At 48.5% G+C, this 26138-nt stretch overlaps 2 protein-coding genes across 3 annotated transcripts; one reads left to right on the top strand and one right to left on the bottom strand.

Moving 5' to 3' along the window:
• The first annotated feature begins 1779 nt into the window (after positions 1 to 1779).
• On the top strand, positions 1780 to 5173 carry CHADL (chondroadherin like). The gene is made up of 4 exons (XM_021552833.3): positions 1780 to 1954; positions 2045 to 3706; positions 4395 to 4561; positions 4899 to 5173. Exons 1-4 carry the CDS (start codon positions 1802 to 1804, stop codon positions 5071 to 5073), a joined length of 2157 nt encoding a protein of 718 aa, XP_021408508.3. The 5' UTR covers positions 1780 to 1801; the 3' UTR covers positions 5074 to 5173.
• A 76-nt stretch (positions 5174 to 5249) lies between these two features.
• On the bottom strand, positions 5250 to 25955 carry L3MBTL2 (L3MBTL histone methyl-lysine binding protein 2). Of its 2 annotated transcripts, XM_021552834.2 has the most exons (17): positions 25879 to 25955; positions 24202 to 24469; positions 23865 to 23998; positions 23066 to 23189; positions 22060 to 22139; positions 20663 to 20780; positions 20201 to 20335; positions 19443 to 19531; positions 17646 to 17877; positions 16861 to 16940; positions 16196 to 16300; positions 14264 to 14411; positions 13358 to 13440; positions 11557 to 11791; positions 10736 to 10801; positions 9692 to 9814; positions 5250 to 8893 (listed from the first exon to the last, which is right to left on the bottom strand). In XM_021552834.2, the coding sequence occupies exons 1-17, from the start codon at positions 25897 to 25899 to the stop codon at positions 8784 to 8786; spliced, it is 2151 nt and encodes a 716-aa protein (XP_021408509.1). In that variant the 5' UTR covers positions 25900 to 25955; the 3' UTR covers positions 5250 to 8783. The 2 variants fall into 2 exon arrangements, with proteins under 2 accessions (XP_021408509.1, XP_021408512.1); XM_021552837.2 differs by lacking the exon at positions 10736 to 10801.
• Positions 25956 to 26138: the final 183 nt, after the last annotated feature.

Raw genomic sequence — 26138 nt, 5'->3', positions numbered from 1 at the left:
TGGAGATCCACGAAGAGAGTAAGGTATTTTACCAGATGCTAAATGTCATATCTCGCCCTTCCGTAGTCTCACCCCAGCCTCTCATTTTGCTCCTTTACTGAGCAATGACCTTACGTGCTTCACTGTCTACTTTGGGTGCTGCACAGGACAAGGGCTTCAAGTGGAATGAGATACCAGTATCACATCTTTCAATATTTTTGTAAGTCTGCAGGTCTGTTCTGTTCCCTGGGAGAGTAAAACTACAGTCTGGGAGGGAAATGAATGCCTCCATGTACTTCTCTAAGCCGAGGATGTGTCATACAGGCAATGCTAATGCAGCCTCTTTTAAACAAGCAAAAAGCAAAATGAGAAGAGTGGAGGGCTGTAAATATGGCAGGACTGGTCAGCTGCCTCTTTTTTTGCTCAGGCTTAGCACTGCCACTGCAATTGGTCTTTGATTTTGGCCAGATGTCATTTTTCTGCCCTGCAGCTCTGTAGCTTCTATGACTATATCAGCCTGGAAAGTGAAGGCAGAGCCCTGGGAACAGTGAATGCAAACCCCACATGGGCTTTTCCGGGGTGCTCTCAGCACCCCGTGAATCAAGGAGGCAGTAATATCTGGGTTTGCTGCCTTCTCTCCAGGGGTGGCTTACCCTTCCTCCCCCCGTCCTTTTCCTCCTCCCACGTTTGTGGCTCTGCCTGGTGAGAGCTGCTGGGAAAGTAACACAACGGGGCCCATTCAGTTCTCACTTCTGCAAGGACAGCAAACACTGGTGTAGGAGCTCGGCAGCTGCTAAACAGGGCAGAGGATACTTTCCTCTCTTCAACACATCTTGAAGTTCAGGTACTCCAAACTCTGGGTGTGAGGGTGGGAGTGATGGCATGATGTCTGGTATGTGGCAGTGCTCCAGGCATAGCATGGGGACTGAGTTTAGGGACATTAGATTTGTGGCATTGGGCAGTGGGTGTTCAGGAGAGGGCTGCCCCAGTGTGTCTGTGTATGGGTGGCAGCAGGACTCTAGATGGGGTGACAGTGGGAGAGCAGTGTTGGTGTATGGGACCACAGGTGATGATGAACTACAGTGTGTGCACTACAGTGTCTCCACAAATTGAAGCCTTGTAGACCTTACTGATGCTATCTCAGAGCTTAGGAGGATGTATTGGTCATATTTGCAGCCGGCTGCCTCCTCTGTGTTTCTCCCAGCCTTGGCCTCTCTCTGGTACTTTCACTCCAGGGGCTCACTCCTGTCTAGCCAAAACCAACGTCTCCTTCCTGCAGCTAAACAGTGGAGTTTTATTCCAAACACTGCTATGAATAGCTTAGGAGGGAAGCAGGGAGCTTGCAGGGTGGGAGGTAGATGATCAGGATAGTGGAGACATGGGACATTTGCCATTTAAAGAAAGGTAGGAGCTCACAAGTCTGTAATCACATTCTCTGTCTGGCTACACCTGCTTGCCTTACAAAAAGAATTACAGGAGAGATAATGATAGCTTAATATCTTAAGTTAGTGATATTTGAAGAAAATGTAGGAGTGGCATGGGTGTCTATTTCAAGGTAGCTCCTTGTGAGTGATTTGGTATCTGTGACCTTTACTTTTCATTCCAAGAATTCCTCTTCTCTTTTTTTAAATCTTCCTCCTTTATAACTTGTGAAGTAATAGTGTGAGAGGAAGAGAAAGTGAGACCTGACCCACTAGGTGATAGCAACAGCCCTCTTGGCACATGGGGTTCCAAGCAGGTGATGCTGTTTGGGGATGTATGGGAGCCTCGCTTCTCTCCTGGCCTTACATATGTCTCTCCCCAGCCACAGGTGCCCTCCACCATGGGGCCATCCTGGGGGCTCCTTCTGCTTGCAGTGGCCTTGGGGGTAACAGCTGCCGCCCGCTGCCCTGCACCCTGTGTCTGCGATAACCTCCGTGCCTATGTCCTGTGTGTCAATGGGAGCATGACTGCCATTCCTGACACCATCCCAGAGGTGGGGAAGGGGAAGAAAGGTCAAGGGATGGAGAGAGGATAGGTATGGCAGCCCTTGGGTAATTTGGTGTTTTATTTGTGTGACTGACAGCTCACCAGAAAACTAGACCTTCGGGGCAACAGTTTCATGGTCATCCCAGCAGGAGCCTTCCTTGCTACCCCCTACCTGACACACTTAGACCTGCAGCGCTGCAAGGTGGAGAGACTGGAGGAAGGGGCTTTCCGGGGTCTGGGGAGGCTTGTCTACCTCAACCTGGCCTCCAATGGTATAGCCCTCCTCTACCAGGAGTCCCTGGATGGGCTCTTCTCCCTCCAACAGCTCATTCTGGAGGGGAATCGCATTGAGGAGATACAGCCGGGTGCTTTTGGCCATCTGAGGTCCCTCACTGTCCTTGACCTGAGGGCAAATGCCTTGGTCTACCTCCCAGACTTGGTCTTTCAGGGTTTGCAGGTTCTTAGATGGCTCCGGCTGTCTCACAATGTCCTCCATGTGCTGGGCAGTGAGGCCTTTGCTGCTCTGCCTGCCCTACGCAGGCTAAGCTTGGACCACAATGAGCTGCAGGCACTGCCTGGTGAGGCCCTGGCCAGGTTGGATGGGGCTACCCGGCTAGACCTGGGCCACAACCCCATCACCTATGTGGGTGAGGAAGCTCTGGCCATGGCCTCGCTGAGGCACCTCTTCCTGGACCATGCCTCCCTTCAGGATGTGGCACCCAATGCTTTTGCCCGCAGTCCCCAACTCCGTATTCTGGACCTCCGAGAAAACCAGCTGCAGAAGCTGCCACCCCTGGCTGGGGCAGAGGGGCTGGTAAGGGTCAGCCTGGAAGGGAACCCTCTTCTCTGCTCCTGCCTCCTGCGCCCCTTCCACAAGTGGCTGACAAGGGCACGAGTGCACGCTGAGGGTGCCTGTACTGCACCCCCTGGCCTCCGTGGCCGGTCCCTCAACTCCTTGAAGTCCCCTGAGATGAGATGCAGTCGACACTGGCCAGCCCCTAGCGCAACTGCACCACCAGAGCAGCCACATTCAGTCAGCAGCAGGCAGTGCCCCTGGGGATGTCTCTGCTCCCCTGATTTCCATCATGGGTCCTGTGAGAATAGGGACCTGCGGGAGATCCCTCGGGACTTCCCTGAGGACACCCGCCTTCTCAACTTGCGTGAAAACCCCTTCATGACAGTGCCACCGGATGCCTTCCCTGGCCTGAAGGAGCTGGTGTCGCTCCACCTACAGAGGTGCAGCATCAGGGTGCTGCACCCTGGGGCACTCCGGGGCCTGTCAAGCCTGATCTACCTATACCTCACTGACAACCACCTCTCCACCTTGGTGGCTGCTGCCTTTGAGGGGGCCCCACAGCTGGCCTACCTTGACCTGGACCACAATGCCTTCACCCATGTGCCTGCAGGCACCTTCCAGCTCTTGCCAAACCTCATCTCCCTCCACCTGCAGCACAACGCCATTGGGGAACTGTCAGAGGGTGACTTGGCTGGAGCCAGGGGGCTCCGCTGGCTTTACCTAGCTGGGAATGCCATCAAGCACATTGCCCCAGCTGCCCTGGCTCCCACCAAGATGCTGGAAAAGCTGCAGCTGGAGGGAAACCACTTATCAGAAGTGCCCACAGCAGCCCTGGGGGGCCTGCCTACCCTGAGTGAGTTGAAGTTGTCCCGAAACCCCATCAAGCACATGGGGGACAGTGTCTTCCTGCCAGTGGCCTCCAGCCTGCAGCACCTCTACCTGGACAACATGGGCCTGGAGTGGGTGAGTGTGTTATGGGACTCCCAAGGGGCAGTGGCATCACAGGGCATATTACAGGTTACACTGCCAAGGGCTGGTGACCCCTATAGGGTCATCCAAACAGATGTCTTTGAATTCCCAAGCCTTCAGGAGATGTTCCATAGCATGGCAGGGAAGCCAGATTTCTTCAGCCTCAGGTGTAGCATTCCCTTGCTTCAACCTTGCTCCTGGCTCCCTTGGGAGAAGCTTACTCCCTCCAATCCTTTAATACCCAATTTCAGTGGGGTCCAGACTATTCCCTAAATCACCTCCTTCCCCCACCACTGGCCAGATTTCTCTCTTTCTCTTATTACAGGCTGTCCTGCAGGCCTCTCCACTGCTATTATCTTGAATATTTCCATTTTCTCAAGGAAGTGGTGTTAGCAACACCCTCATAATAACTGTTATCTTAACAGCACACAGGGATCACTCTGAGACCTCCTGCATGTGATCTTCTTTCTAAGAAGACTAACAGGAGTCTAACAAGTTCCAAAATGTGATTGAAACTGCTTGAATTAATTAACAGTTCCTCCTGTTTGAAGCAGCTCTTTTGTGGGGCCACCAGCTTCAGGACAGGTTGTCAGACCCCCCAGGATGATCAGAAGTGCAGGGGCAGAGCTCTGCTCTCCTGCCTTGATTAGCATGCTCCTGACATACCCTTCTTCCATTGCAGATTTCTCCCCATGCCTTCACTGGCCTCGGTCCCAAGATCAGAAGCCTCTTCCTGGAAAGCAACAAAATGAGTAACATACCCGACATGAGCAACTTCACGGGGTTGGAGATCCTCAACCTGCATGATGTGCCTTTCCACTGTGACTGCCAGCTCCTTCCGCTGAGCAGGTGAGTGCCAGAATGGGGGAGCAGCCTCAGGGATCTGCCTGGGGGACAGCTGGACCTCCTATGATGAAGGCACAAATTCACAGCACACTGTCCATTTCTGGTCTTTTCCCGTGGTGGCGAGATGTAGCGCACACCTGTGTGCAAGGATGGAAGTTGCCTGGGTTTTCTGGGCATAGGGAAAGCAGCCACAAGCTGGGGCAGCAAATATTGAGATATTCAGAGGTCACCCAGATTACCTGGCCTTACTTTGAAGTGATCATCCACTTATAGGCATAGACTTTTTCCCTTTGTTTCACTTTTCCTCATTTCTTTACCTGATCTTCTACCACATTTCCAGGTGGATCAACAAACTCAACCTCTGCGTAGGGGCCACCTGTGCTTCCCCTCCAGAAGCCCAGGGGATGAAGGTGAAGCTCTCCACCACTTTCCAATCTTGTCTCGGCTGGGGACAAGGTGAGGCTGCAGAAACCAATCCTAACAAGACTAAGGCTGCAAGCAAGACCAACAAGTAAAACAGGTCGGCAAAATCTCCAGCCAGAGGCTTCAGTAAGAACAGAGCTTAGGGCTTCTTAAGGTGTGTAGGACATATGCTGGACACAACAAGGCCATACCTACAGTCTGGCTAGAGCAGTTTTTCTACTTTTCCCCACCATGTAGACATGAATATTGCCCAAGGTGCACAGGAGAGCCTGGTGCCACCAAAACATTGTTGATTTGCGAAAGATGCAGGGTTTGGTTTTGCAGGACACAGAGGCACATTCCATAGAGTCTGCAGCATGCTTTGGTGATGCAAATAATGAAGCCAGATATTTGCTTCTTCTTTCCAAGGCTTCCACCACCCATGTGGAAAAGCTGTTGTCCAGAAATTTGATTTTGTTTTTGAAGAGCACTTTCACAGCTGCCAAAATTATAGAAGAACCCAGAGTGGGACTGGAACCAGCACCACCCAGTAAGGTCCTGCAACGGCACAAATCTTATGCTAGAAAGCTTGAAAATTATTAGTGAAAATGTTGCCTTAATTCCCAGCAGTTCCTCAAAATTAAAACATATAAACATGGAAGACTTTTTATTTCCTGTAGAATTCGATCAGTGATCTGTAAGTGATCCCATGATAATTACGTGCTCAACCTATTCCCCATGACTGCATAGGTTGGGATTCCAGAACTCAGAAGTTTGCTTAAATTGAAAAGGCTCTGAAAGATATATGTACAGATAAAGATATGTTTTGACTAACTCTGGATTTTGGTGGCCTGGAAAGCAATATGCAAACCTTGGGCCTCTTCCTAAAGTTGGTCACAGGGCTTTAAGGTACTGATTGTAGACCAAATTTACAGTACAACTCTTTAAAAAAATAAAAACTCAAACCATACTCCAAGTCTTCTGCAATTCTGGGTTCAAAAGCAAGAAATTACAGATGTAGACACGTAGTGCAGATGATCATCTGTTTTTGAGGCTGGTGCCATGGCGAAGGTTTTGGCTTTTGTGACAATGGTGTGTGTTTTAATGATTTTAACACATTCGATGGATGGGATCCACCTGTCTATAAAAGGTAAGAGAATCTTTGGCAGCAGCCTGCCTGATTTGGTGAGATGGGCCTTAAACTAAAGAACTCTGTGTAGGTGAGGTCCAAAATCCCATGGCTTCCTCTGGGTACGTACATCACACCAATTAGTGCAGTGAAAGGTGTTCCTTGATTGTCCTTCACAGTAAGCATCAAAGAGCTACCACCAAAGGTGTTTTATGGTTGTGCAGGAATCCTCCTAAACTCCTTCTTGGGTTATGCAATTGCTTCATTAAACCAGATGTGAGGGGGACAATTTCAGGTTCTTCCCTGGAAAGGTGTGGGATGGTATGAAAAGGTTAGAAGGACAGGATAGTAGTGTCCTTCTGCAGGTGACTTAAAGAGGTAGCAGACACAGGGGAGCACACTCAGAGTCTTACAGAGATGAGCCAGGGACTCCTGAGGTAACAGGGATACCATGCCAACAGGGATACCAGCAGGGAATATCTCAAAGGAATTAAGGGCTGTTCCTCTGGGAAGGTGATGCAGCCAACAATCTGGCCAAGGTGCCTTTACACCAAAGCACAGAGGATGGGCAACAAACCAAAGGAGGGGCTTGATGCCACCGTGCTGCTGGAAAGTTATGATCCTCCTGCCATTACTGAAACTTGGTGGGACAAATTGTGTGACTGGAGTGTGACTATCAATGGCTATGGGGTGTTCAGAAGACACAGAAAGGAGGGAGAGGTGGAGGGGCTGCCCTCTATGTCAAGAGGTGCATTGAGTGTGAAGAGCTGTCTCTGAAGAACAGCCATGAGCAGCCTGAAAGACTGTGGTTAAAATCAGACTCTGAGGCAACAAAAGGAACCTTGTGGCCAGGGTCTGCTACAGCTGCCTGACCAAGGGGAGCCTATCCTCAGCCTTCTTGCCCCAATTACAGGAGGCATTGTGCTCACAAGCTCCAGTCCTGTTGGGGGACTTCAGCCACCTTGACATCTACGGGGAAAGTACCAAGGTAAACTGCAGGCAATCTAGGAGACTCCTGCATGGAAGATGGCTTCTTGAGACAGGTGGATTTCTGTAAAGCTTTTGACACAGCCTCCCAGAACTATTCACTCCAACTGGAGTGATGGATTCCATGGGTGGACTGTTTGGTGGATTAGGAATTGTTTTGATGGTTGCCTGCAGAGGGTGAGGGTAGTGGTCAACAGCTGAGACTCCCAATGGGCATCAGTTACCAGTGGTGTCCCTCAGGGGTCTGTATTGGGACCAGTGTTTTTTAATGTCTTCATTAAAAGACACACAGAAAAGGATCAGGTGCACCCTTAGCAAGTTTGCAGATAGCACCAAGTTGATAGGTGCTCTTCATGCACCTGAAGGATGGGATGCCAGACACAGGGATCGGAACAGACTCGGGAATCTCAAGAGGTTTAATGAGACTCAGTGCAAGGTGCTGCACATGGGTTGGGGCAAACCCCAGTATCAACACAAGCTGGGGGATGAAGGGATCAATAGCACCCCTGCCAAGGACTTGGGGATACAGGTGGATGAGAGGCTGGACATGACCCAGCAATGTGCACTCACAGCACAGAAAGTCAAGCATCAACAGATGAGTGAAAGCATCAAAAGCAGCATGGCCAGCAGAATGAGGGAGGGGATTCTCCCCCTCAGCTCTGGTGAGACCACACCTGCAGTTCTCCATCCAGCTCTGGGGTCCTCTAGAGGAGGGCACCAAAATGACTGAGATGGAGCACCTCTCCTATGAGGAAATGCTGATATAGTTGGGATTGTTCACTCTAGAAAAGAGAAGGCTTCAAGGTAACCTAACTGCAGTCTTCTGATACCTGAAGGGACCATACAGACAAGATCATTTAGAAGAGCATGTAGTGACAGCACAAGGAGGAATGGGTTTAAACTGAAAGACAGTAGTTTTAGATAATGTATTTGGAAAAAAAATCTTTACTGTGAGGGTGGTGAGGCACTGGAACAGGTTGACCAGAAAAGTTGTGGATTCTTCATCCCTGGAAGTGTTCAAGGCCAGGTCAGATGGGGCTCTGGGTAACATGGTCTAGTGGAAGGTGTCCCTGCCCGTAGCAGGGGTTTTGAAATTAGATGAGGATCTTGAGATCTTTATGGGCCTCTTCCAACCCAAACCATTCTATGATTTTATGAAAAAAAGTCTCACTTCTTCAGCAGGCATCATAATCTCTTTTTGTTTCTTTACCTCTTTCCATTCTTCCTGTCCTGATTTTCTTTGGGTTCGCAGCACTTAGACCAAAGAGCACAGCACCCAAGTCCTACAGGAGCAGCTCCTCTCCTAATATGTCCTGCAATCATCACGTTGGACAGCAGCTTGTCTCCTCCAGCCAAAGCTAAGAACCCAAACTAACCTTTTGTGCTCTAGCAGCCTCTTTCCCTGTTTCGAGCTCCTGATTCAAAAGGCGCCTTTAAAATCAGGCTATGCACAACTAGCAGCCTAACAGCCACCCTGGTCATCCTCCGCAGCACACCTGCAGTCTTTCTGCTGTTTCCTAGGGCTTAATATTACATGTCTGGGGGAAGTTTTTTTGCACACCAGGAGAACAGAGTTATGATTCCATAGGGTGGTCTGCTTTAAAAAAGGAAGGCCCTTTTGGTCCTCTGTTTCTCATTGCCAGGACCTTCCCTAAAGTGCTACAGGGTGAAGCTACTGGCCACAGGAAAGGTGTGGAATGCTCCAGATCAGTCTGTGTCCTCCTGCTTTATGCTGCTGATGGGAACAGGAAGTTCCGTCTCTCCAAATTCTGCATCTGAAGGGTCAATGGTTTCTTCTTTCACCCGCACAGCAATGACTAGCAAGAGACAAAAACAGAGAGGGAAAAATAAGTAAATAAAATGTTGACTAGTATTACCTGCAGCACCTCCAAACCAGCTCTGTCCATGCAGGTACTCAAAATGCCCCAGGCCCTAGAGCCAACCCACTTCCTGAGGGCACCTCACCACACGCAGCCCTTTCATGCCACTTCAAATCTATCCATGGTCACAGCAGCAATCAAGATGGGACTAAACCCTGGAATCATTCAGCTGCTGGCTCCCAAGAACAACTCCTAAGGAAGGAAAAGTGGAAGTCATCCATTTCCAATCTGCCTGGGTTCACACAGGGGAACTTAAATGAACAGGAGGGACCTTCATGACTCTCCAATCCCCATGTGCAAAAGGCACCTCACCCACCCTCCTTCCCCCTACACACTAGGGCTGGCAAGTGACCCAGCTGCTCTTCTGCTGGGGCCACAGTATGAGGCTGTGTTCACATGCTGCAACAGCCCTTACGGGGATTGGGATGTAACAGCCACCTCTGACATACCAACTTTGCTCTCCTCCCTCACCTCACACAACCAGACCATTCAGCAGGGCAGACAGGCCCTCAACAGGCATTAGTAGCATTGAGATTTTGAGTAGTACTGGTCCCACCAAACCTTCTTGGGAGGCAAACCTTTCCAGGGAAAGCAAGGAAACACTTTCTTCTACTCTCCGGAGTACAGAAGGACCTTTGTCATGCTGCTGCCTTTTCCTGCCTGGAGATGCCCAAGACTTATTGGCCAAGAACATGTATGGATGTAGCTGCAAGGTAGAATAACTCATTCCCTTACTCTCATCAGGTGCTGGCTCTGGCAAAGTCTGGCTGGCAGCTTTTGCTTCTCGTTTTGAATTCATGGCAGAAGGCTTCTTGGCAGTTTGCTTGACACTGCGGGCTTTGGCAGGTAACTTTTTTCCTTAACAAAGAGATAACAGAGTATAAGCAAAAGTGTATTTCTTTTCCCCTGGAAAATCAGCAACCCTGCTCCTCTGAGAAACCACAGGCCAGGGACCAGCACAACTGAACAGAAACCTACATGGTCATTAGCTGCCAACTGGTTATGCAACAGAAATGGTCTACTGGAGAAAAATTCTATAGTCATCATCTCAGAATATGCTCCTTCGTGTTCTCCTTCATTAAAGGCAAGGCATCTGTTTAACTTCCAGGGAGCAGGTCCTCTTGGAATCAGTATGGAGTCAGCTTTGCTTACCTGTCTGAGTCTAGTCCTAAGCAATGAGCATATTTGCTGCAAGGTGCAGACACTGTAACCATAAAATTGTTCTGGTTTTTAGCTGGCCATTTTATTTAGGTTGAAAATCTTGATATTCTTTAGATGTCCTTTCCTCTCCACCCTCCAGGAAGGAATTTCTTGTCTGTCTATATGATTTGCCACATCTACTACAACAATGACAGCAACAATGATAAAATGAAACAATAAAAGTATTTTTACTGGCCTCTTTAGCCATCTTAAAGCTTTCTTTCCCTAGTACAAAGCAAGGTTGCTCTCCAGCTACCATCCAGCTGCAGCAAACATCTCCCTCCAACCATGGACACTGTAGTGACAGCAGCACAACCTCACACCTGGAAGCAAGCCATATATACCTTGACCAACAGAAAACAGACTGCAAAACAGATCCTTCCCGTACAGAGCTCTCTGCACTTTAGGAAATAGGGCAGGTAAGAAGGGTGAAGCTGTGTTGGTAAACCCACAGCTGACTGAGGGCATCCACAGCAAGACAAGGCCTCTCTCTCCTGCTCTGATGGGACATGGACAGGGTTCCTGTAACTGGGCCCAGCCTGTGAGCGAGCAGGAGGGCACTAATCAAACATCACTCACTCTTCTTTCCATAGGGTTTCTTCCTCTTCTTGGGCACCTCCTTGGCCTTCGCTGGAGTTGTGGGCTCTGTCATGGAGACGAGAGGGAAACGAAAGCCAAGTCCCATAACCAGTAGGTAACTGGGATGAAGTGACATAAGCGAGAAACAGATATACCCATCCCCCCAAGCCAAAGCCCTCTTCCCAAGACAACCAGCTGAGGGGAAAGCAAGGCTCTAGTGCAGTTTCTGTCTGTGCTTCCAGGTGAGGGCCCAGAGCAGCAGGCTGGGGCAGCACAGGGGAGAGAGGCCCAGTATAGACTTGGTAGGGGCAGTAAAGAAACAAGATTGGTAGTTTGAGACAAAAAGGAAAATATCCGCATAGGTGAGGCAGTGGCCTCCCAGTGACAAGGGAAGGAATGAACTCTTGAGAGGATCCTCTTACCTTTTACAGACAGAGTCAAAGAGTTGATGAGAAAAGGGAGCATGGGTCAAGCTCCTGCTGCTATCTGGCTAAGGTTATAGCTATGCTTAATAAAAGGGAGATGTGTAGGGATAGGACCACCTGGAACTCTACGCAACTTCCTCAGGAGCAATTAATTCTCTCTTGGTGTGGGGACACTGAGCCAATCTCAAAACTCAGGCTGTTTTCTCCCCATCAGGCTCCTCCCACTGCCAGCTGCTAGAATGTGGCAACAGAGGAAGATTTATGGTAGTCAATGCAAATCAAGGAGGCCATTTCCTTCTTCCTACAAGGTCCAAAACTCAAAGGAGGCACTCACAGAGCAGGAGGAGGGAAATCTTTATCTCTAGTATTAGAATTCACAGTAAAATCTACACTCACCTGGAGTCACTGGTGGTTGAAGCTGGTAGCCTGTCAGCTCACACCACCCCACAGGATAAATGTCTGGAGACTCGCAGTCCACCCACTGGTCATACTCATTGTCCCAGCCATCAAAATGGATGCTAAGGAGACGTTGGACTACACGCTTCACCGTGGCCACACAGATGAGCCGGGGTTCCATCAGGTCCACTGCCTCCACCTTCATGCCTGCCTTGAAGCCATGGTTGGGACAGTCCTGGGTGCATAAAAATTAAAAAATGAAAAAAGAAAAGGAAAGGCCATTGCACTCAGTCCAAATCTGTACCTGGCCAACACCACTCTCACACAGGCTGGCCTCCAGCCTAAAGCAAGCAGACAACAAGCCCATAGATCCAAAAACAGATCCAAGGCCAGCTGTTTCCTCAATCAATTTCAGCCCAGCCTTTAGTGGGGGGAGCAGCAGTTCAGGAACATATAGTCAAACAATTACTTGACATACCCCTGGGGAATCAGAATAAGCAGCATAGGCCCACATACTGCAGCAGTTTTGTTGATGTAAAGCAGCTTCCCCACTCTCCACCCAACATGCCAACCACATATCCACAGGCAATGAGCAATGCAGAGCCCACCAGGAGTATGGAGCTCACAGAAACACTAGAGAATCACAGATGACCCACAAAAGGCAGGATACTGATGTCCCAACTTGGAGAGCACATACTCCTGAACCTTTGAGATCTCCTTAAAGTGCTGTCTGTCAGCAAACTGCAGCCCACTAGAGACTGCATATATTGTGTATAGTGTGTATTGTCTGTCCTGACTTCAGGAAGACTTTTGACACTTTCTGCCATAAGGTGACTGAACTATACAGGCTGGGTGTGGATGCAGCAAGATAGACTGAAAACTGGCTGAACGACTGGGCCAAGAGGATGGTTATTAGTGGCATGAAGTCTAGTTGGAGGCTAGTAAATAGCAGCGTACCCCAGGGGTCAATATTGGATCCACTCCTCTCGAACATCTTAATTATCCGGATGACATGTCAGTACCATGTCAAACCAAGCAAGCTTGCTTGTGGTAGAAAACTGGGAGGAGAGACAGAATATACTAGATGGTTGTGCTGCCCTCCGGAGGCACCTTGACAAGCTGGAATCCCTTATCTGCGGAGGAAGAACCCCAGGCACCAGCAGAAGCTAGGGGCAGACTGACTGGAAAGCAGTGTGGCAGAAAAAGGCCTGGGAATCCCAGTGGACATGAAGTTGAACATGGGCCAGGGCTGTTCTCAGCAGATCAGTGGAAATGACCCTTCCCCTCTGCTTGGCACTGAGAAGGCCATACCTGAATTGTTCCCTGGTACAAACAAGACATAGTGTAGAGAATCCAGCAAAGGGCCAGGAAGATGATGAGGGAACGGGAGCATCTTTTATATGAGGAAAGGCTGACAGTTGTGACTGTTCATCCTGGATCTGAAAAGGCTCAGGGGATACCTTATTTATGTATATAAATGCCTAAAATGAGGGTGCAAAGATGGAGCCAGATTCCTCTCAGTGTCTCCCAGTGCCTGGAACAGAGTTAAGAGGCACAGACTGGAGACATGGAGTCATAAGTGCCAATGAGTGCCAGCACATGAGGTTGCCCACATGGTTGTGGAGTCTCCGTCCATCTATACATGGTCCTGAGCAATCTGCTACAGGTGGCCCTGCTGTAGCAGGGGTGTTGGACAAGAAGTCACTTCCATCTCAGTGATCTGTTGACAGCCAGAGTTATTGCACACCTCCTTGCTTACTCCAAGCATCCCTACACATTGTTTCTTTCTGGCAGCACTCACTGTGTTGAAGAGCCGTGATGGAGCAGGTCTTGATTTGGTCTCTTCTAGGTAACGCTCCCAGCTGAATGTCTTTGCTTCATGCCCTGCAGAAGGAAGAAACACTAAGAGGTAAACAGGCAGTCACTGGGTAGACCAGGTAATACAAAAGGCAGAGTAGGCATGAAGGGGGCATAGCAACTGGTTGCAGAGCAGGTAAATGAACCAGCATGTACAGGCTGATCTTGGATATTAAACTAGTGCATGGATTCCATGGGAGTCCAGCACCTCTCTCTGCAGGCAAATACAGAAAAGTGCAAGTTGCAGCTCTGAACATCTGTGTCAGCCATGGACCCAGACCACAGAGAAAGGGGAGGACCAGGAGCAAGTAGGAGGTAGTGTGTCACACCACTTAGATCTATCTTTCTTTCTCCCAGCGGCAGGAACACCAAATGAAGATGGAACAGCACTGCACAAAAATGCTGCAACACAGAAATTCAGAGCAAGCCTTTTTGGTTATGGCTAGATGAGGCAGCAAAAATACTACTAGGGTGATTGTCTCTTAGGACTTTGAAGAAATACTCACATCAGATTTATTCAAATAGAATAGAGATGACTGTGGACAATTAAGCACTGATTCCTGCAGCAATGGCTCTACTTATCCCTTCCTACCCTCTTTGTCCTTTAAAAGCTTTTATTCTGTTCAGTTTGGGGATCATACATCTTTGCCACTAATCTACTAGGAGCTAACCAAGACTTGGTATATGGGCAAAGCTCAAATAGCCTGGCTCTCTGAACTGGCAGTCTACCTGAAAAACAAGCTGATTGGGACCTTGTTTTGATTTATCTGAACCTGACCCCTCTCAGAAACACATCCCCCCTGAAATTCTGCATGCAGGTTTGTACCACAGGGTAGAGTCCAAATCTCACCTTTTGGTGGGGTCAGTTCAATGCTGTTCCTCTTACAGAAGTTGGCAGGGAAGATGGCGTGTGAGGAGGCATGATAGCAGAACCAGTCAGAGCCATCATCAGATGTTGCTCCATCAATGCTGATCATGAGGTACCCATCCAAGAGAACCTGAGATGGGAGTGAACACATGAGTGTAGAGCTCTACTTGCTCTAAAGCCTCTCCTCCTTGCAGAAAATTCTCTCAAAAGTCCCCACATATCAATCACAATTTCCACTAGATAGTAAAATCCAATGTTATATGACCGAGGCTTCTCCTAGTATGTTAGTCAACACCAGCTAATCCCCAAAGCAGCAAGTTCTGCAGGACTGGGACCAACACTAAGAACCTTGTGAAAGGACTGTGTGAACCTTAAATGGTCAGGTGTTGTGGTTTGAATTTATTTTATTGATTCCTTGTTAAGTGGCTCATTCTGGTGTACCATGTTCTCCCCAAGTTAGTTTATCCCTGGGTTTTACCCGCCATCAAAGCTGTCCCTCATGCCATTGCCCTCCTTGTTCGAGCTCTTTCCCTGCCTGTCAAGGCAACCCAGCCCCTTTTGTTCCCGAATCTTCTCTGCTACTTTAACCTCAGGCCAATTCCGGACTGCAACACTCTTTTGGAATTCCCTTACTCCTCGAAGCCCCATTGGTCCATGTGACCTATCCTCTCCACACTCCTACCCCAATTAGCCCTAGACACTTGATGTAATTCCCTCACTCCTCCCCTGAGGATTCCCTATTGGCTAGCTGTTTGTATCCACCCCCCAATTTGTATCTGTACAAAACCCCTTGCACAGGAGTGCCCTGGCTCTTTGTTTCTGATCCCTTTTCTTGGAATAAACCTTTGTGGATCCTGAAGACTGAGAGCCTCCTTCTTTCTCCTCTTCCTGGTCTCTGTTGAGGTTTGTGTCTGGCATCATAGAGCAAGTGGCTCTAAAGGTTCTGCCTCTGGTAAATCCCCATACTGAGGCAGTTCCTCACTCCCGGTGTAATGCCAGAGCTCTAAGAGCTAGCCCAGGCTCCGGAAACAGCAGTCAGGAGCTCTGTTCTCCCACAGAAACACCTCATTAGCAGCCCAGAAACCATCTCCACCAGCCAGATCATGAATTTGTTACTGGCTAGAAGGATAGGAGCTCCACCCTCAGATTTGCCACTTCATACAGCAACAAGACTTGTCCCATCCTGTCACTCACTGATAAATTAGTGCCTACCAAAGGTGACAGGCATGCCTGTCCCAAATTCTTCCATTTCCAAACCATGGCTTAAGGGAACATTCTACAGACACAAACAGCTCTTGCAGCATCCCACTGCCAAACTCCAAGTGTCAAAGTCCTTAGCTTGGGTTCTGTGAGGGCAGCTTCTTGAGGAAACAGGAAAAGCCCAGATGTATGCTATATTTTCAACGTTCAACACACTTTGCTGAGGAAACCTGGGCAAGGAATTTACTTCTCAACACTAGCACAAGAGTAGCGCTCACAACCACCTCATCAAGAGAGACTGAAGGTGACACCTCTATCCTCATGTCATTGCCCACATGGAAGTCACCTCACAACTCTTCCCATTCTTTTCCTTTCTCTATGCACTCTCAGAACTGGAGAACAAATCTTCCCCACTGCATGCCCAAGGGTGGAAAAAGGGTGGTTGCCAGTCACACACACTGGGCACTAGCTTGGCAGACCAAGCATGCTCTCATCTTCATGCTGTCTAAGTACATGTATAACAGTTCGTCAGACCTCTGATGCAACCCCCCAGTTCCCTAATTCCCTCCACACAACACCATCCACTTCTCTTGACAGCCCTCTCTTGTCCCTCATGCAAAATCTTACCTGGTCTTATTAATTTGAAAAGACCTGAGAAGAAGCTGCATTATCCCAAGCAAACATAGCAGACCCCCTTAGGCTCACTGAACTTACCTTGCAAACAGTGGCCACACAGATGTTGCCCAGATTCAGGGGGTCAATGGCTTCCAGTTTCATACCTCGCTCAAACCATCCACCTTCAGAATAGACAGCTCGTACCTAAAGAAGACTCTGGTATACCATGTGCTGCCAGGAGTATGGGACAGTCCCATACTGACACCCAGCACAGCAAGTGCAAATAGGATTAGAACTTCTTCACTTGGCTCAGCTTGGGAGGGTTAAGCAAAAGTATTACAAGAAATACAAAGAGGCAGCCAAACCAACACTATGTTTGTGTCAGCAACCTGTTGTCATGGTTCTGGTCAGTCAGAGAGCCAAGCCCAACTGCTTCTCCACAACAAAGCAAACCTCCTTCTAATCTCCATCCTTACCAGCAATCTGGTCTCTCCTATGTAATCCTCTTCCCTCTCCAACTCAAAGCTCCCTTGCTTGCCCTTTGAATGAGTGCCTCAATCTGTCACTGTCCTTTAATTCTTTCAGCTTTCTAGTTTGACCTGCTCCTTTTTAACAACAGCCTTGACACCCCAAAGACCTGACTGCCCTTAGGTATAAGAAAGACCACCCTCAACAATGCACATGGCCACATGTATGCCCAAGCAAGGAAGTGCTATCACTGCTTCATTCTTTGTGACCCCCACAGAAAGGCAGACTTGTCCTACCTTCTTAAACAGATAGGGCACAGCATCACAGTAAATCTTCCGGAAGGTGGGATGGTTTGCCATGTCATTACGTTTTTCTTCTGTGAGGAATGGAAGAAACACAGACAGGTAAAAAATCTGCAGCAACTGCAGTAAAAAAACAGGAAAATTAATACCCAGTCTGTGAGAGCTTAGCTGCTACAAACCCCCTCAATATCAGACCATTTACTAAAAAGAATAGGTCAGTCCCTCTACACTTATAAAATGGGCTGTGATGAAAGGCTTGCTCAAAAACAGATGGCTCAGCTTCCTGAGCACTACTGGTAACACATGCAGCTGAAGTCACCAGGGAGAGGCAGCAAGGAATGGAGAGACAACCAAAAGGATCAGCAGAGTTCAAGTCTTGCTTTTTACTTTGTTTTTTACTTTGCCAGTGTAAGCCAATCAACAATCCTTGGTAAAAGTCTAGAAAAACACAACCTGATGGCATCCAGTGTTACAGAAGCCAGCATGAATTTCCTCAAAAAGACTGTAAACATCTCTCACATTGCAAAGTCTGCATTCTCATGCTAAGGGGACAGCCTGTGTGCTTCAGGTAAGAAACCCTACAGTCCCTCATTCTGACTTGTGATCACAGGGCTTTTATCTATCCAAATAAAAAGCCAGCAGACACAAAACTAAGCAGACTTCACCTGTTACGTCTTGGGGCAACTGTCTCACTCCCACCATGTCAAGACTGGTGTCAACAGAAAGGTGCAGGCAGTTCCCAGCAAATGAGAAGATGGCTGCAGTGGCCTGATACATACCTGTCTTCTTTATGTCATGGCCGACTCTTCGTGACCAGCCCACAGGATGGATGAGGGGACTCCACATGTGGCACCAGAAGTCATCATCACTGTCGCCGTCCTCATAGAGGAGTCTCAGTCTGCCCCCAATCACTGTGTCCACCACTGCCATACGTGTCTGAGACACATGGTTCTTATCCACCACCTCGACCCGCATGCCCTGCCGGAACGGGTACTTCATGCTCTCTGCCATCTGGCAACAACCAACAGAGGTGAGATCAACCACAGTTCTTCAAACACTTCAGAGAACAGCTTTCCCCACAGATATGCACTGCCCAAAGCTGACTAGGAAGGAATTAATAGGAGTGGGTTCTTTGGGGGGGACAGGTAGTTGGCAGCTCCAGACATGACAGTGTGGCTGGGCACACACACACTGGGTCACTGTTTTGTCATGTGGCCTCATAAGAGCTGCCCAGCAGAAACGCCCAGCCACCACCTTGTGTGAATGCTCTCAGTGGGAATTCTGTTCATGGGGAACTGAGTAAGGAATTTGTGTGTGCCTTTTCAGTCATGAAAGAGATCACAAGGGTTTTGAGGCTGCAATTAGTTAGAGGTGTAGCTTCCCAAAGTGCAACAGGATTTTCAGTTGACTTCAAAAGAGGTCAGGTTCTTATTTTCACCTTTTTATTATGATCAGAGGTTGAGCTACATGATGATCTATCTCCCAAATCCACATCCAAAGCCAGTTACTCTGCAGACTGACCCAAAGGCACAATGGAGTCACTGGCTGCTTTCTGACTTTTTTGGAGACCTTTAGTTCGCTCATGTTGCCTTGTCCTACTCATCCACAAATGCCCATGGTGTTTATAGAACCCCTGACATTTTTAAACTGTGATCCCAAGATGCTAACCAGCAACTAGGAAACACAAAATAGATACCCAAACCAGCCTACAATTGAATCCAAAATAACTTTTAAGCTAAACTCTCTTCCCCTTCTACTTCCTGTTTATTAGGTGGGAGTGGAGATGCTAAGGGGAGAAAGAAAAGCAATGTGTGTTTCCTTCCACCATTTTCCTTTCAGCTACAAGCTGAGGCCCAGGAACAAGCAGCTACAACCACCCTCTTAACTTTCTGATAAGTAAGATGGGAAGCACTAACTACATCTAGATCTCCAGCTCAGTGTCATCACTTACCTTGCACACAAAAAAACCTATCACCTGCCTTCCTGTCTGCTGTCTCTGGGACTGTCTTCCTTATCTGTCATTTCCAGAGCTCCTAGCCACAGGAGATTCTCCTCCCTCTAACAAGGTGTAATCTCAGTGCAGGCTACACAAAAACAATCCTGAGAGCTACAGAGATGCCAAGGCCATGGTACTTAAAGGAAGCCTGTGCCCTTCTCACTCTTTGCAGGCTGCTTTGCTACCAACACTGAAGGCAAAGTTTTTTGACCCTCAGAGCTATTTCCTGGAACTGAAACAGGGCAGGGAAATGCCAGGCTGGAGCTGCACTAGCCTCACCCTTCAGTAAAATGCCAAATCTCATCCCCAGTATTTCCCAGCAGACTACGTGACAACAGCTTTTAAACCCTGCCTATGACCCAAAGCAGAAACTGTTGTGCAGAGAGGGCACAGAGGCTGTGCTATCTATTACCCACACCATCATGACAGGTTTCTTAGGAGCATGTGGAAGCACTCACTGCCCCTGCCCAGGTTTCAAAGCACACAAAAGATGCACAGATCAGAACCAGAAGAGACATGTTGAGCACATGTCTTGACTTCAGCTTCATTTCCCCCATGCAAACCAGCCTCCCATGGTTACCTTTATGTGGAAATCCACTGGGATGGTCCTAGCTCCCACCAGTTTTTTCATGAGGTAACTTCTCCAGTCAGTGTACTTGGCATGGATAGCTACATTTGAGCAGGGAAAAAGTCCATCTTTATGACCAAAATAATTACAGCACCACACCTTTCTTCTCTCTGACAGCCCATAAGCACTAAAAGGCCTTCTTCACACTCAGATTCTATACTCTGTTTTGCCAGCTTGCCCCCAGATCTGGCTGAAGGGATCACCATTACAGAATGAACTGGGCCAAGCAGACACTAAATTCCACTGATCTAGATGAGGAAGTGGTAGAGCAAAATACTTGAGCTATACCAAGCAAATCTCAGCTTGCCAGAATTCCACTAAAGTAGCATGCCTCTCTGAACTGCTAGCTGTGCAGGGACTGGAGTCACTGCACTTACCAGAGAGGTTGCCCAGGATATAGGACCAAAACGTTCCCTCAAAGTTCAAGTCCAGCCACCATGTGGATTAGAAGGAGGAAAAGCCACCTGCATTAGCTCCCACAGGTCTGACATCAGCTCTGCATGCAGCATCTCAGGTCAATAATAGGAAGATGCAGAGGGAGCAATCCAAACAGTCTCCAGCTTCCCAAACTCAAACTGCTGCTTGTAACTCAAAGCACAAATGGAGCTGTAGTCCTACATGCAGTGGGAACACCTGTCCCTCTGTGCTAGGCATAAACCAAACCTTCTCCATGCCCAGGTATATGCTGAGCCCTTTTGCCCCATACTCACTTTGTGGTGGTACCAGGATTTTGCTGTTGATGGCACACCAGCCAATGGGGTGAATATCCACTGTGCCCAAATTACACCAGAAGTCATGACCAGCATCATTCTCAAAGCCCTCATATCGCAGAAGGGCCCTGTAGCCTGCCAGGACAGAGCAGACAAACAAAGGCATTAGAGGCCAAGAATTTGGCACCACAGGCTTAGTACCCATAGCATGGCCTTCAGCTCTCTGCACAGGTTATTGGAGCATCTCGAGCAACTATTCCTGCAAACTGACAAGCAACCAGAAGAAGAACAGTGCTGGTTTCCTCTGACTCCTGCACCATGGTATTTCCTGTTGCAAAATCTCTCAGCAGTTGTAGTGCTCCAAAGAGCTGTTCTTTTGCTTGACCAGCTACCCTCAGCTCTCTAAAGTTTCCCTCAGAGCTTAGCTGTGCCCAGCTGTCAAAGATTACTTTGGAGACTTACCTACAATCTGGATGACAGATGCAATCCAATACACACGACTGGGGAGCACAGCATCACTGTTCAGCACTTCCACTTTCATACCTTTCAGCACATCATCCCACTGATCGAAGAGTGGCACCTGAAAGATTGAGGCAGCCATGTTGGGAGAGGGATGTGGAGATCAGAGCAGGGTTTAGGCCCTTCTAGCTTTCAGAGACATGTCTTAGGCAGCTACACTTTCACCTTAGACACAGACTTGCATGCCTTACCCCTCCTAGATTTGCCAACATCTTGAAATACAGTTAAACTGTCCCAAACATCTCACTGGGATGTTCGCTGAGGATCCCAAAAGGCAGAATACCATATAGTAACACCTAACTGTTTCACTGCCAGATGTCCTATTATTCCAAAGTATCTACTGTCATTCCTCTATGGCAAACCTAACAATGAGGATACCTAACATGTGTGCCTGAACTATCCTCAAGAAAAAGGAAATGTTTTCAGTATTATCAGACTACAATTCAAAAGGAATATAACAAGTCTTGTAAAAATTGGACATGTTGGAGGTACAGCTACTGTCAGGCTCACATAAACTGAATTCCTGTCTGCACATCATCCTGGGCTGTATTCAGCCATACAAAATTAGCTTCCCACTATCAACCCCAGTCAGAACTAATTCTGTTTCCAGTTAGCACTGAGCTATTACTACTGATGCCTGGAAAATATAATAGCTCTTCCCAACAATGTTAGAGTCAATATAAAAGCAAACCTTTACTTAAAAGCTTTCAGATACACAATACGGCAAAAATTACACGTGGTACAGTAATTCTACAGTTTTTATAAGATTAGTCAATTAGTATACTTAGCATTTACTGTCAAGTTAAAATGTTAGTTGGTTAGGTAATAATTCCTGGGGTTCTGACCCACTGGAAACAGTCCAGAGGTTTCTTTTGCCCCATTTTTGTTATGCCTGGTTCAGATTCTGGTTGGAAAACAATGTCCTTGTAGTTGGTTGTGTTCTTGGAATAAGACTATAATATTTCTGAATGTGTTTATAAGATTAGCTTATTGTTCCTACATGTAGGGAAGAAAACCGGGAAAAATACTAGAAGCTACAGCCATGCTTTAGCAATCTACAAAGCTACAAATACATGAAAAACATAAAAAGCTAAAAATCATACGCATCACTAGCACCAGGGTTTCTACCACGTCCCCCTCTGCTTCCTTCCCCCAAAACTCCTGGACCCTTTGTGAGACTCCCATTCTCATCTGCAACAAACCCCAACTTCTTTTCTTGCATCACCTGATCTCAATAATGCCCTGTTGGGCCTCTATTCACCACCTGTCGCAGGAGCACAGGGGGGCCCCATGCATATGTGCCCTATGTGCCCTGGCATACACAGCAAAGTAGAACTCACGTGTTTGAAACAACTGACAGGAGCTGCCTTGTAGCCGTGCTCCTGCAGGTACTTTCCCCAGTCAAAGCCCAGGACGAGTGCTACAAGCAGACATGAGAACAGAAAATCAGATAAGATGACAACAGCCACAGAGATCAGTTACCTCTGGACTGCAGCCTGCAGCCTTCAGGCACTAGGACACAACACACAGGGATTATGCATTCCACTGCATTTTCTCTGGTGGGAAACTAGACCCTATGTGAGTGCAAGGTCACTAACCACCACATGAGGCAAAATATTTTACTAATGAATATTTACTGTCACTTGCTTTTGGAGGAGCAGAAAGGGCAATAAAAGCGGTCAAGTCCAGCCCAGGGCTAAAGCACTCCAAGGAGAGTGCATTCTTTTAGGGTTAAACCACTTCACATTTTGCATCTCAGCTGCAACACTGCAGGGTCCTATCAGCAGCACTTGCTTTCCCAGAGGTTGCTGGGAAAATCAGATACTAAATTGAGAGATTAATCCCGCAGTCATCCTGGCTGCAGGCTACAGCTCCGCTCCAGCAGCAGACTGCTCAGGGATCACTCCCTGCTGCTGCCATGTCCCGTTTTCCCTAACACAGTAAGTTACTACTCCTTCAGCTGCAGTGACTGGTTTTTGCTCAAAGCGATCAGTGGGTGACTCGGGGCAACCATGAGGAGTGGGGCAGCAAATGGCTGGGAGAAACAGGACACCTTTAAGTCAGCTTTGCCAGCAGAAGTCAGTACCTCATGGAACTGGGACCACAGAGCTAACACTCCAGGTTAAGTCATACGAGGAGTGAGGATGAGGCTACAATAGTGGATGGGCAGGAAGAGGAAAAAAGACATGCCCTGTGTTCTGCCAGCTTGTGTCAGAGCAATCCACACACATCGCACAAAGAAGTGTACCAGAGAGGAGAAGGAGGACTTCAAAGTTTATATCCCTCAAAGTCTCCCCATTCTTTGACTTCAGAAGCTGCACCTCCTCACACCTCATTTACACTCACCATCCTGACCTGTCAGTGTCCCATCTGCCAGCTGTCCTGTGCCCTGTGAATGGAGGAAGGCCCCGATCTTAGCTGACCAGGATGCCTTGTGCAGAACTTTAGCTTTCTTCGTTGGTGGCTTCCCCTATAAAAGAAGAATGATTAGAAACATTAATGGCACAGGAGACTAAGCCACTCTCTGGAACTGGGCATACATCTCTTCCTTGGGACAATTTTCAGTCTACTACAGTATTTATTAACACTCACAGGAACAAGAAACAGCAGGTAAAATACATGTGTGTCCTTTCTCAGCTCTTAGGGAACACCACCTTTAAGCTGTCATGCCTTCTCTGGAGACTTCAGGAAGGAAGAATAAGCCACTGGGACTGTCAGTCTGATATTCAATTAAAGAGCAACCCTACATAAAGGCAGATCCTGCTCCATCCCCAGGAAATCTCACAGAATTATAGATTCTCTCTGAAGAGCTGGAAGTATGCCTTCCTAAAGTTCAAGAGCATGACTTTACTCCTTAGCTGACCTATATTCCTCAAGATTAGAAATTCCACCAATGCATGACCACTGCAACTAGAGCCACTGCCTCTAGTCTTGACCAGCAGGTCTACTGTTGCATTCTCTCTGCTACAGCTGTCTATTCCTTGGCTTAAGAAATTATCCCACATACGTTTCAGGAGTCTCCTGGATTACCTACAGCCTGCCATGCTACTTTCTGTAGGTATAGGAGTGGTTGAAGTTCCCCAGCATGACATAAGCCTACAACCATGATGGAGCCAGAGAGCCAGCTGGAACAGTTTTAACGTACCTGCAGTCTGGCCAGGATGCTGGCCTTTTTGGAATTTGAGGAGTAGCTTCTGGAGCAGGAGACGCTGCAGAAACGTTTAGTCTTGGAGAAGAAAGCCTCCCTGGTGCCCACAATCCCACACATTTCGCACACAGCTGCAAGAAGGAAGGCCAAAAACGTGAGGATTTTGCAGAGTCAATGCACCACGGTGACAGAGCTGAGACCAGCTAACCATGATTATACAGTGCAGATCCCCCACATAGCCCAATAAATGCAGTCTGAATCCAAAGTTGCTCCCAAAGCATCCCCACACACCTTTCACTGCCCCTGAACATACTTCAGGCAGCACAGGCAGTACCTGGCTCGGAGCCATTGTCTTCTGTGAGCCGGCCTGTGGATGGCTGGTGCATCGGAGATGTTGAAAGCTCTCCAGCTTCCCGGTCTGCCACCTCATCATCGCTAGATTCCTCCAGACAGGAGCTGCTGTCACTGCCCATGCTGCTGTTGTAGCACGTGAGGCTGTCATAACCCCCAAAGATGTCCAATTCATCATCCTCCTCATCAGCATCACCTTCCTCCTCCACCCGCTCCAAAGATGAAGTTTTGTGGCCAAAGGCAGACACCATCTAGAAAAAGAGCCAATTTACTTTAAAATCAACATTTTACACCCCACTGCACAATAAACCTGCCTTTGCTGCTGGAGGAGGCCCTCTTGGGCCAGGGAGTGGCCTCAAGGCAGGCAAGGAATCCACATAACAACCCCAAAGGCGGGACTCTGAACTGCCTTCCCCCAAACAGATCCCTTTACTGGTATTCAACATGCTGCATTCTGCTTCCCAAGAGAAAAGTGCTGTTGCTAGATAAAAAGAATCTTGAGGAACATAGAAAATACAGGGCAAAGCACTGCCTTGCTGATGAAGACAGATGAGACTGCGTCCTTCCCGGCAATGTTCCTCCCAACATAGTTGCACAGCATAGCAGCACAGAGACCATCACAATAAAGCCAGCACAGACTTCCACAATGGAGCACAGGCTGCACGTTCCTGCCACCACAGCTCACAAGACCAGCACAGCCTGGAAGTCAGCAGGACCAACTCAGTCCTGGAGACAGTTTATGTCCTCTGAAAACTACAGAGTCCACAGCTGACCTCGGTTCAGAAACTACACCAGCAGGATAGCAGAACGTTTGTATAGGTTTTTGTCTAAACCCAGATGCCTCCACAGCTAAACATCTTCACTGGCTCTTCGCAGTTGCTGTTACAGCAGGAGAGCTGCAAGGCAAAGACTGAAGAAAGAGCACAGAAAAACAGTGTGTCTCAGACTAGAAGAATCTTGAACCAGGCTCCAAATAAGCATAAAAGAAACTAGGAAAATATGTTAGCAACTCATGAAAGAGCAGCAAAAACAGCATCAGCACAGGAAGTGATGGATCAGAAAGGCAGATTCAAACAGCTACATGAGGCAGGAGGATACCATTGTTCCTCCAAGTGGGCAACAACAAAAGATCAGCAGAAAGCCTATCACCTTCCAGTGCTAAATTCCCTCTGACCCCTGGCTCTAGCTGTCATTATAGACACGTGGTCAGGAAAATCAGACTTCACTCACTGCTGTCTCCCCGCATCCTCCCTGGCTTTCACACAACACAGATCCAAGGTTCCCAGGTTATTCCCTGAACAAAGAGTTCCTGTCCTACGGATCCAGGCCCTCAGATAGCATTCCTGATGTCTTGAAAGGCCTGAACTCTAAAAAAACAAATATTTTCATCGCCTTCTAGTCCCTGTGTGGGTGCATTTTACACCAGCTCGTAGGACGTGAGCACCATTGCATCGTTACTCTTCCACAACAGGCGAGTGAAACTTGCGGATATTGTTACAAGTCCCCAGGGCTGCCAAGCAAAGGCAGCATCACCCGGAGCCTCCTCGGCAAGCTGAGGGGGACGCGGGGGCCCATCGCGTCGGGATCAGAAGGACCCGCCGCCGTCCCCAGGAGCAACCCAGCCGGGGCCCCAGAGGAGCCCCCGCCGCGTCCCGCTCACCTCCCTCCGGTCCCGCTCCATGGCCCCGCCACGCCAGCCCGCCTCACGCGCCTGGAGAGCGTCCCCCCTGAGCTGCGCGTCCGATTGGCGAGAACAGCGGAAAGCACAGCAAATCAGCGGGGAGTTTGTTCCCGCCGCTCTGCCCGCGGGTCATGACGGGAGCTGTAGTTCTTTTCCCGCAGCTATGGCGCCTCGCGGCGGTCCCACCCAGGAACGGGCTGGGCTCTGCTGCCGTCTCCCCGGCTCCGTTCTTGCTTGTG

The sequence above is a fragment of the Lonchura striata genome, chromosome 5, assembly GCF_046129695.1.
Source record: "Lonchura striata isolate bLonStr1 chromosome 5, bLonStr1.mat, whole genome shotgun sequence".
Taxonomy (NCBI): Eukaryota; Metazoa; Chordata; class Aves; order Passeriformes; family Estrildidae; genus Lonchura; species Lonchura striata.
This window is presented reverse-complemented; position numbering and strand designations above follow the sequence as displayed.

Coding starts and splice junctions, on each gene's coding strand:
- CHADL (XM_021552833.3), top strand. CDS start 1,802: ATGGGGCCATCCTGGGGGCTCCTTCTGCTTGCAGTGGCCTTGGGGGTA. Junction 1,955..2,044: donor TTCCTGACACCATCCCAGAG/GTGGGGAAGGGG, acceptor TGTGACTGACAG/CTCACCAGAAAACTAGACCT. Junction 3,707..4,394: donor ACAACATGGGCCTGGAGTGG/GTGAGTGTGTTA, acceptor CTTCCATTGCAG/ATTTCTCCCCATGCCTTCAC.
- L3MBTL2 (XM_021552834.2), bottom strand. CDS start 25,899: ATGGAGCGGGACCGGAGGGAG. Junction 24,470..25,878: donor TGGAGCGGGACCGGAGGGAG/GTGAGCGGGACG, acceptor CTCTTTTTCTAG/ATGGTGTCTGCCTTTGGCCA. Junction 9,815..10,735: donor GAAACCCTATGGAAAGAAGA/GTGAGTGATGTT, acceptor CTCTTTGTTAAG/GAAAAAAGTTACCTGCCAAA.